Here is an 11,788-nt window from a genome sequence, read left to right as displayed (position 1 = left end):
GAGGACCAGATTTGACTGTTTTTGAAAAAAAAAAAAAAAATGTCACTGCTCTGTTAGTCCTTTGAAAGAAAAAATGCACCTTTTTAAATCAGACCTAAGTTGTCAGTCTGATTCTTGTTAATGTTCTCTATTTAATCATTTTGTGTGAAAACCTTTAAATTTACTTATACATGTTAAAGGGTCGTATTCGACCCAGGTGCAACCAGTTGAATAGGTCCATCTTATCTTTTTGTTTTTTAATAACCCAGCATTTTGTAAAGTTTCAAAAGGAGTTATGTTGTTTTATGACATATTATGTGCCATGAATTCCAATTCAATTGCCTTGAATTAAAATATACAATACTGCCGGTGACAGAAATATTGAATTGTAACTGCAGTTATGTTATGGTTGGGATAATTTTAAAAAGGTATAGAAAGTTACTTTAATCCAAAGGATCGACTCATTAGCATTACGATTCACTTTTTTGTGTGCCTGGAGAACAGCCTTACCTAAGATATGTTTATGGGAAAGAACAAGAGAAAGTGATAGCCCAAACATTATTTATTTAATTATTTGAAGGATAGTCCCTTAAGATGAATCATCTTGTTTTCAAGGGAGTCCTTAACATGTATACAGACAATAACAAGACAAAACATTACAAGGTGACATCACATTACAGGACATACAAGAGTAAGACAGAACATTACAACAAAACAATACATTACAAGACGATAACATCCACACAATACACTCTTGACCCAACCGTTCCCTGCCCCCCCAGTCCATCTAGATTCACATTTATACACGAGTGGTATCATATACTACACTTATTATATACCCATCATCATATCCAGTACATCATCATATCCAGTACATTCGTCCATTCAGTGTCAGTGAGATGTATTTTATCCACAGTTCACAAAAGATCCACATTATCGTCAGTAATTTGTTAGAAACAAGAACAGGGTTTTTGTAAATGAATAAAAAGGGATTTCCTAAAGAGATGAAAAGAAGTGATAGATTTCAAAAAATTAGGCAAGGTATTCCAATCTGACGGAGCTTTAAATTGAAAGGAAAATCGACCAATTTCCTTCTGAATTCTCAGGACAAAGAAAAAACAACTGTCAGTATGGCGTAAATAGTGCTGTGACCTATAGGGGGTCAAATATTGTTTTAAGTATGGGGGGTATTTATAATAAATACATTTGAAAATAAACTGCAGCCAATGAAACTGCCTTCTGAACTCGGGTGTTAACCAATTTAGAGAATGATACATAGTGCAGTGATGAGTTCTGTATGGACATCTTAATATAAATCTGCAGAGGTTGTTATAAGTGACTTTGAGAGAGGACAAGTTGGTTTCTGAAGTGTTCTGATATACAATATCTGCATAATCGAGTATAGGAAGAATAAGCTGTGTGACAATCTTTTTCCTAATCTGTAGGGTGAAACAGTTTATTGAACAATACAGAAGACCCAAGCTGCAGTTTATTTTCTTGATAACTGAGTCAATATGTACTTTAAAGGTAAGTTGAGAATCAAGCCAGACACCAAGATATTTGAAACGATCTATTTCTTCAAGGGGAGTACCATCGGGATAATTAATGGACAGTTTAGCAGAATGTAAAAGTTTCTGTCTAGTACCAAATAACATATTATATGACTTCTTCTTATTTAGTAAAAGTTTGTTTGTTGAAAACCATTTCTGTATGTAATCAAAATTTAACTGTAATATTGACTGGATTTGAAAAATATTGGATCCAGAGGTGTACATGGCAGTATCATCCGCATAAAGATGAATTTGACAATCAAAACAAGCTTGTGGTAAGTCATTGATAAAGATGCTGAACAATAGTGGACCAAAGGAAGAACCCTGGGGGATACCCTTTTCCATTAACATAAAGTCTGACTGTGTGCCATGAAGAGAAACACATTGGTATCTGTGATGAAGGTAGGAGTTGAACCAGAGCAATGAGCTTTCAGAGAGTCCTATAGCATGGAGCTTATCGAGGAGGAGATAGTGGTCAACCATGTCAAAAGCCTTGGTAAGATCTATGAAAATTGCACCTGTGAGCATATTGTTGTCTGAAGAGGATGTTATGTCATTAGTGAATTTAATGAGAGAGGTTGTTGTTGAAAAATTTGATCTGAAACCGGATTGATAAGGGGATAAAATGTCAAACTCATTAATATAATGAGAAAGTTGATTAAAAACTAATTTTTCAAATAATTTGACTACACAATTTATTATGGAAATGGGTCTATAGTTATTAAAGTCATGAGAATCGCCACCTTTATGTAAAGGTGTGATTCTGGAACATTTCCAACTTGAGGGAACAACACAGGTATCAATTGACATATTAAATAGATCAGACAAGGTATACAACAGAATGTGAGAGGCAATTTTTACAAACTTAATTTCAAAGCCATCTGGACCAGCTCCACTGGTAGAGTTAAGTCCATCTATGACCCGTTGTACATCCAGTGGACTTATTTTCCTAAAGGAGAAGGAGTGACTACAATTAACACTAGTTGATGCTACATTATTGTAAGAAGGGCAAAAGGATTGAGAGCTACAGATCTTGGAGAAATGCTGGATAAAGGCATTCGCAATTGTTGAAGGATCGTTCACAATTTCGTTATTAATTCTCAGATGAGTAGTGGAATCTTTTGAAGACTTACTCATTATGCTATTAATTGTGTTCCAGAATTGTTTTGGGTTTTTTTTTTAATCATTAATAAGTGAGTCTTTATAGTAGCTGGATTTTGCATTCCTAGTTTTAGTTGTACAAATGTTTCTTAGTTGTTTAAGAGCATTCCAGTCACCTAAATCTTTTGTGGAACGATATTTCTGCCAGGCCTTATCCCTTTGTTTGAATAAACCTAATAAGTCAGCATTTATCCATGGTAGGTGTCTGCCGTTAAGTTTCCTTGTTGTCCAGGGGGCATGTTTGTTAAAAACATTAGTAAATTCTGTGTAAAAATAATCCCAAGCATCGTTAACAAAAGGTATTAGTTGTAGTCTATCCCATTTTATAGCACTTACATCTTCAATAAATTGTTCAACATTGATATTTTTTATTTTTCTTACTTTTATACACTTTGGTGGAAGACGAGGAACTTTAATTTTCCAAACACAGAAAATAATTGAATGGTCCCTTAAACTGTCAGGTAATACCCCTGATTTTATAATTTGATCAGGATGAGTGACAAGTATCCAGTCTAAGAGGGTTGAAGATGTTCTATCAACTCTTGTTGGTTCAGTGATAATTTGCGTAAGGTTTATGCTGCTAAATAATTTTTTATCTTTGAGGGATACACGTTCCAACCAATTTTTATTAAAATCACCAAGTACAATCATTTCTCCTGGTCGATCTATGGAGTTGATGGTGGAGAGTATACAATCAGTAGATTCTGAATGAGCATTTGGGGGTCTGTAAATATTACCTATGGTTAAGTGTTTATTTTTATGAAAAATTAATTTGACAAAAAGGCATTCAAAATGCAGAGGTGTAACTGTTGGCACAACAAGTTCTGAGCATAAATGAGATAAAACATATGTAGCAACTCCTCCTCCTCTTGATCCTCTATCAGCTCTATACAAAACATAATCAACAAGTTCGATTTCATTGTCTGAAATATTACTGTGAAGCCAAGTTTCAGACAAAGTGAGCACACTAGGCTTATTGTAAGCAATCCATGCTTTTAGGAGGTCGATTTTGGATGGTAGGCTCCTAATATTAAGATGAATAATGTGTAAACCTTTTTCTGTATTCATAAATCAAAAATATTTAAATACAGATTTGCATACACATACAAATGTGTATACAAACACCAAGCAATTCAATTGAATACATCACAGGTATTGATAGGGTGTGTAGTAAGGGGGTGGTGATGAAGGGGAGATGGTGACTTGGGAGAGGGGAGAGCCATGATCACACAAACAGACACATTCACACACATATAACACAATCTAACAGATCTCCTAAACAGACACATAATAAGCTTTGTCTAGTCTACCAATTAACAGAAACTGTGAGAATAATTTAAAGGATTTCAATAATCATAAGGAGAACAAAATCAAGGTTTCTCACTTCACGTAGTTTTATGACTAGGCCTTGACAAAATTATTTTTCTTTTTTTCTTTTTTTTTTTTTTTTTTTCCATGGGCCAAATAAGAACAAACAAACAAAAGCAAACAGATATAACTTTCTTCCGCTGGTAAATATTAACAAAGGAGCTTTACAACAGTTCATTGCGACACTGTGCTTTACGTGCCCAAACACACGGCAAACGGCAAACAAAAATCACCATGGTAACAAGCACCCGGTAGCAAGGCGATCATCTTAATAATGATTAGGATGCTTTATCAGTTATCAAACAAAGGAAACATCATTACGATGAGAGGAAAAAGAATAAACATCAGAAGAGGACCTCACCCAGAGGGTTATGGCGATGACATGTCATCACGAAGAAATGTCTCAACGTCTTCAGGGGAGCGAAACAGTGACTTTCAATGTGGCAGGGTACAGGAGAGAGTATTTAATGTTCAGTTCACGAAGTTTCTTCTTTATGTTGTTGAACTCACACCGTTTCTGGAGGACCCCAGCGCTGTAGTCGGGGTAGATATGGATGGTGCACCCATTGAAGAAAAGTTGCCTTTTTGCCTGGGCAAGTCGAAGGAGCTTCACTTTATCCTGGAGTAGGAGGAATTTGACCAAGATTGGCCTCGGACCAGTTTTGGTCATTTGTCTGCGTGTGGTAGGAGAGCGGTGAGCCCGCTCGATAACTGGCAACGATGTGAAGTTTTCTTCACCAAGGAGCAATGGGATGAGCTTATTCATAAACTCCAGCATGTCCCTACCCTCGGCCTGCTCAGGAACATGATGAAAACGCAGATTATGGGATCGACTCCTTTTCTCCAGGTCCTCGATCTTCTCCTTCAGGTAGGAATTATCCTTCTCAAGCTTTGAGGAGAGCTTTCTCAGGTCAGTCACAGTATCCTCATTTGCACTGACACGTTGCTCTTACTCTGTGACATGTTCTGCAATTGTTGACATGCGATTATGTATAGTGTTAAGACTTGTTTGCATTATGTCCATTTAAGAGTCAAAATGAGAAAGCATGTCCTTTTTCATTTCTTGAATGGCCTCCCAAATTGTTTGGTTGGAGACGGCGTGTTCCATTGTTCAGAAAGAGTTTCCAGTTAAAGCAATAGGTGACGCCGCTGCTGGATTTACTATTGAACTATTTAATATAAGACGTTATAATGTCCAAAGGATAGGATTCAAGATAAGGCCTTGGCAATTAGATAGAAAGGCAGACTAGACTGTAGCTCGTACTCACGGCAGCTCCGCCGCCGCGGCCATTTTTTGTGCAAAACTCTGGTATCTTTTCCAGTACACATGAGTCATGTTTATATTCTGTTACTTTCTGCTGAATGGAGCATTTACTGTGTTTGCCTGCATGGGTACAGTTTATTTTATTCACAGATTCTAATGTTATGACTCCTTCATAGTCATTGAGTGAGTGCAGGTTCATATACACTGTAACTGTCAAGGAAAGCATTTGGTAACATCCCATTACATCAGGTCAACTTTGGCCTTTTCACCCTTAAGGCTGAATGAAATTCTGCACGACAAGACATTCTCTACGGTTTTGTGTCAGTTCCTCTTAGTGTTCACATGTTTTCTCCAAATCAAGTGGAATCACAAACCAACAGTACATTTGCATTTTGCCATTTAAAATATTGCACTATTGTGCTTTTGTGTTTAACCATTTTGATTCCGTTTCAATTGTTAATTAAGTAAAGACACATTGCATCACAAGCACAATGTTTGTGTCCTGTCACTATTTATTGAACCAATAAGAGAGAAAATGAGCACTGAATGAGTTAGAATGAATGGTAGTGATTTCTTGGAGAGCACCCAGGGCAATCTCCTGAGTATGAACACAGTTATTATGGTCTAGAACAGATAATACCAGAGTAAAATTCAAGACACCTTCCTTTTCCCCAGCCCAGCTCCACTGTTCAACTGAACATTTTGTATTATGGATTATGGATGTGTGTTTCTGTCAGTACGTCTCCCAGCAGTTGAGCAAATTTTTTCACCTTCCTGTATATTTAGGGTGAATTTTCAGTCTCAGATAAGCACATACTGTAAAGCCTTGAACATTACCTGTAAATGCCACAGCTCTTACGCAATTACTGTACAATCCTATTCGAATAAAACTCATCAAACAACATGTCTGGACTAATGTGAGTCCCTGGGAGCTATTAAAGGCACAGTCACTCACTTGAGTCATGTGAGATCCCCTCCGATGTTAGAATGGAGGATGTCTCTTTAAAAACCTGAAAACAGAACAGAGAAGGGTTTTATTCTTCCTGAGTTTAGTTTCAGTTCCTGCTCACCCACACGTTGTGATCGCACTCCTTTATTCATTAGAATTTACTGCATCATGAACAGGTATGAATGTACGTCGATGCGTACTGTGTATTGTACCTTTTAGTGTGATCATAGCTTTTCAGAATGAAAAGCAGTTTGACACCGTTGTTGACGTTTTAAGCATAGTCAGGGGAGGTAAAAAAAAAAGCTATGACGTTGTACTGTTTAACTTTTTCAAATGAATTTACTTCACTGTTCAACACTTTTTGTCATTTACATTTCATTCAACGTCAGGGATCTTTATCACTCAATCACTTTGTACTGACGCTTACAACTGTGCTTCTTCATACATGAATAGACTTGCTGTGCATTCAGAGCAGCACTGACTTGTTTGAAAAAAGAGATTTGTTCTGCAGCGAGTGATTTGAAATAGCACTCAGATGATTTTGGATATTGTTATACCAGAAATCAATTGAAAATTGTTGCCGTCTATGTTTGATTTTTTAGTATGTTTTGCCATTTGTAATTCTCATTTAGGTAATAGAACTCATGCTTGCAAACAAATTTGAATTAGATTGAGAACCCAAACTCAGTCACCAAAATAGATGATAGCAATCAGGGCTGTACAGTGCAAGCATTTTACTCGCATATGCGCCTAAAAATAGATTGTGCGAGTAGAAAAAATAAAAAGGGAGCACACGTGCGAGTACGGATTTCAACCCTTTCATTTGCATTTTGCTCCTAAAATAAATCCATACAAAGTGGATCAAAGTAGAGTAAAATTTTCGCGCATCTGTATACAAATCGACAAGTCATAGCCAGTGTTGGGTATAACGGCCTTAGAATAAACGGCGTTACTAACGGCGTTACTTTTTTCAGTAACGGGTAATCTAACTAATTACTATTTCCATCATTACAACTCCGTTACCCTTACCGACTATTAAATGTGGCGCGTTACAAACTGAAGCTGATCTTTGAAGCTGTTGTCATCCAACTCGGCTCTCAGCCACCGAGCTGCAGAGCTGTTTTTTTTTCCTCCGGTGAGGGAGAGTTCTTAAGCCAATCAGTGGCAATGTTCGGTTTACACACAAGCCACACACGCACACAGCAGCCTCACACACACACTAACAGAGGTGAACTGCAGCAATGGCGAGTCCGGAGGGAAAGTTAACGTTTTCAAAGTGGAAGTACAGACACTACTTTAATCTCTTTTGTCCACGTCCGTTGTAAGCAACTCTGATCTAATGAATCATCTCTCAGTGGCACATGCCTCTACAAAACTAACACTGGCCAAAAACTCCATTGCTGACGCTGTTGATGATGATAGCAGGCCAGGTGTGGCTAACGTGAGCTCTGCGAACAGCTTCACAAAAACTTGTGACACAGACTGAACTGAATGCAGTGATAGACAGGTATGTTGTTGAGAACTTGCTCCCGTTATCAACAGTTGACTCAGACTCCTTCAGAGCACTCATTGGCAAAATAACGGGGAGAGCAGGAGCCGGTCCGCCATGCAGAAATACATTTTATAAATACATATGTAGATGCCGAGTACACTAAAATGACTGCCGAGCTCAAAAGGGGGAATAAATAAAAGTAACGCAATAGTTACTTTTCCTGGTAACTAATTACTTTTATAGTGGAGTAATTCCGTGACTAACTCAGTTAGTCAGTCAGTTTAAAAGTAACGTGCCCAACACTGGTCATAGCTTACAACTTCTTTCTTTTTTCACACGCTGGATAAACTCAGCCAAGCGTGCCAGGCGAATTGACTACAAAAAGATGTGGGACAGGGATGTTCTCTGTGTTTAATTGAGGGTTGCAGTTGGCCTTATGATGGCACTCTGTTTATATGTTTGAGTGCACATGTGTGTTACTGTGTACATGATTTGAGTGTTAATAATAAAATTGTGTTACTTAAGAAATTTCATAGTGCTCCTAAATTTTTTCTGTGCTCCTAAATTTTTTCATGTAGGAGCGCCTGTGCTCCTAGTGAAAAAGCTAAGCATTCAGCCCTGGCAATGTGTGTTTCTGCAGTTGAAACTTCACATTTCTTTAGGTAAAATTCTTAATTATCACAAACCAGCCCATTGTTTCCTATATTGTGACAACGTTGTGCTGATGGTCGGGTTAGACACAAAAAACACTTTGTCAAGGTGAGAAAGAGATCATGTTTTGCCTTTAAATACCTGCTTTGGTTGCCACAAACACAGCCGGAGATGTCTTGTCTTCCTGTAAAAAAAAATTGTTTTCCTTCACCTCGAACACACGTGGAAATTGACTTGAGGTCTCCCTGAAAATATCCAGTGGTTTCACACTTACAAACGTAACTCGGCCATTTTTTATTTGAGCCATCTCACTTAAGTCCACCATGTTCCCTCTGGCTTCCGATATCAAAGTCTGGTGATGAACGTAATGTGAACTTAATATGACATGTGTTGTTGAAATGTCAATATGGCACGTAGCCTATGACAGATGTTTGCAGAAATGTAAACGGCCAGCATTTTATTCTGGTAGCTGGGCTGTACCTGTGATAGAAGGAGTTTGTATATGTTTCAAATTGACACATTTTAAAACTAGAGCAGTCATACACATTTACACGAAGCAAGGTGGGTTAAGTGTCTTGCCCAAGGACACAACAACCATGGCACAGTTGGCAGGGGCGGGATCTTACCGCTGACCCTCCAAACATAGGCCAACCCACTCTAACACCTGAGCCACGATTGCCCCAAAGACTTAGATGATGTGAGAGTGTATTTTTAATCATTTTGATTGAAACTCTTTGAGATATAACAACCTTAAAAAATAGTTCAAGTGCTACATGAAGACAACTGGTCTTTCCGATTCTTGAAGGGTACTCAAGCAAGTCCAGTTCCCCCCGCATAGCCCTTAGATATAACTCAACCTGGATGACTGAAGATCTACACCCATATATTGATACCTGAACTCTTTGAAAAAGATGCCTGCATTTATAAATTATATTTTCTATTTCCTTTTACTTTTTCAGAGATAATGGAGCCAATGAACTCCTTTGAGTCTGCAGACATTCAGTCACAGCGTGCTGTCCCACAGTCTCCTTCTGTTTATGCTCCTCCCACACTGAGGGATGGTGAGTGTTACCATGTCTTCATTAGCTACAGCAGCACCGACTACCAGTGGACCCACTCCCTCATCAACCATCTGGAGTCCTGCGGCCTGCAGGTGTGCTACCATGAGCGTGACTTCACTCCGGGCCGCACCGTGCTGGAAAACATGTCCGACTGCATCCAGGAGAGCCAGAAGGTCCTGCTGGTTCTCAGCCCAGAGTTTGTGAGGAGTCGCTGGTGTCTCCTGGAGGCCAACATGTCTTTGTTCAGAGACTGCCTGGAGAGGAAGCCCATCGTCCCAGTGCTGCTGGAGCCAGGAGTCTCTGTTCCACTCCACCTCTGCCACCTCACCTACCTGGAGGCCAACGACCTCGACTTTATGAATAAGCTGCTCAAAGTGCTCTGCACCCCTAACAAGCAGCTTCAAGGGTCCACTGTGGTGCCCTTCCAGCCTCCCTCTATCTACAACGGGAAGGCCCTGCAGCCTTTGACTGCTGTCAACGATGAGCGACTCTGTAAATGGGATTCAGGTCAGTTCAGTGACATGGAGGTGCCCGACCAACTGCGCCTGATCATTGAGGACCACAACAAGTACAGAGAGGCTGTGAGGATGATCAACAGTGTCTCTCAAAATAAAGTGTGGCTGCGCCCAATGTGGGTTAGAGTCCTGATCTACTTTTTTGGTGGAGTTTTAATTGGAGGTCTAACAGATGGGTTCGCACTTCTGACAGATTATTACATTGACCCTTTATACAACAAAGTTGAAGCAGAAATCCCTTCTGTGATGTATGTGGTTGCCATTTGTAGTCTGTTTTGTGTTCCAATCGGGTTGCTTATTCAGCTTTGTCTCTGGAAAAATGATGATGAGAAGTACATAGTGAGGGAGATGCAGAAAGCTATAGGCCAGGCAAACAAACTGCTCTCTGAGGACAAGGTGCTAATGGGCTGTCAGTCCAATTCAAAAATCTTTCTGGTGTATGTTTCTCTGGATGGTTGCAAACATGAGTTTGCAGGAACATTTTGTGAGCAGATCGTCGCTGAAGAAATGTTTGAACGAGCTCTGATCTTCTTCTCATCAGGTTACGCCTGCTGCCTTGCTAAGAAACACTTTCCCTTTCCCCAGCCAAGCTCCACTGGTCACCTGGAGGGAGGGGTGTGTTTCTCTCAGTATGTCTCCCAGCAGCTGAGCACAAATCACTGGGAATAGCAGTATGGTACTGGAATGGGTCTGTAATCTATGAGTATATCAGATGAGTATCAAGACAAACTATTCTTAGTAATATTTTTATAAACAACTTGAACATTTTTCGAAGATTCCACAACAGGTGGTTCACATCACGATACATTTCTATAGAAAAAACAGCACGTCAGAAGGCTGTAAGGATAACAGATACTTGCTGCTGTGACCCCCGAACGAGAAGGTTACTGTCATGCTAAATATCGGCTTGTATAATAAACATTCATCAGTGTAGTTACTACAGTATACTGACATGGAACTCATCAGGTTTCATTGAAAGAAGTCTGAGGCCGACTAGCATTAGCAAACACTTTTCTACTTGTGTTTCTGTGTTTGATCATTTTGATTCCATTTGAATTGTTAATTTCTTCAATAAAACATACGACATGACAAGCACAGTATTTAGTTCCTTGTGTCTTTTATTCAACTGTGATGGGAGAAAAATTCATCTCAGACAGAATTTGAGATTAATAAAGGGCAATCTCAGGAATAATGGCACATTTAATGTGGTCTAGAGCAGATAATATGCGATTAAAACTCAAGACACTTATCCTTCTCCAGGTGGACTCAGGATGTTTGAAGGGCAGGGGCGAATAAAATAAAAGGGCCCAGCTGTATGCAGTGGAACACCAGCGTGCAGAGAGTCATCATACATTTATAGTGAATTAGTTACAAAGCCTGGCTGATATTAAAAAAGGTTTAATTATGTCATTCTAACTACTGCACCTCTGTGATCAAACACATGGAGAACTAATAACTATTTGACTGTAAGAGCATCCGAGGGGGCACTTCATCATGTTCATTCTACAGTAGGGGCGTCCAAGAGGACACTTTTTTGTCAGGTTTTCTGAACATGGGCTCACCAGTGGGGGTCCAATCCCCTTCTGCCACCGAGTGCAGTAGAGAGTCCCACAGTAATGATCATCATTGAGCTGCGGAGCTCTACTGCACTCTGTAATCGACTCACAGGGCTTCCCCACAACAAGGAAGGCTTCTCGGGTGGTGAGATTTGTTTATCTATTCCGACAAATCCGGCAATGATATCAAATGTTTGATGCCTCGAAATATGTGCTGGGACCCTATTTCTAATGTTGCTGAA

General features: G+C 39.3%; 1 protein-coding gene across 3 annotated transcripts; it reads left to right on the top strand.

Annotated features, from left to right (window-relative positions):
• The first annotated feature begins 4,293 nt into the window (after positions 1-4,293).
• Positions 4,294-11,087, top strand: LOC115586209 (uncharacterized). 3 transcript variants are annotated; one of them, XM_030425039.1, is made up of 2 exons: positions 4,294-4,926; positions 9,374-11,087. In XM_030425039.1, exon 2 carries the CDS (start codon positions 9,379-9,381, stop codon positions 10,657-10,659), a length of 1,281 nt encoding a protein of 426 aa, XP_030280899.1. In that variant the 5' UTR covers positions 4,294-4,926; positions 9,374-9,378; the 3' UTR covers positions 10,660-11,087. The 3 variants fall into 3 exon arrangements, with proteins under 3 accessions (XP_030280899.1, XP_030280901.1, XP_030280900.1); XM_030425041.1 differs by having other exon boundaries at positions 4,294-4,968; XM_030425040.1 differs by lacking the exon at positions 4,294-4,926 and adding an exon at positions 6,354-6,447.
• Positions 11,088-11,788: the final 701 nt, after the last annotated feature.

This window comes from Sparus aurata, chromosome 8, assembly GCF_900880675.1.
Source record: "Sparus aurata chromosome 8, fSpaAur1.1, whole genome shotgun sequence".
Taxonomy (NCBI): domain Eukaryota; kingdom Metazoa; phylum Chordata; class Actinopteri; order Spariformes; family Sparidae; genus Sparus; species Sparus aurata.
This window is presented reverse-complemented; position numbering and strand designations above follow the sequence as displayed.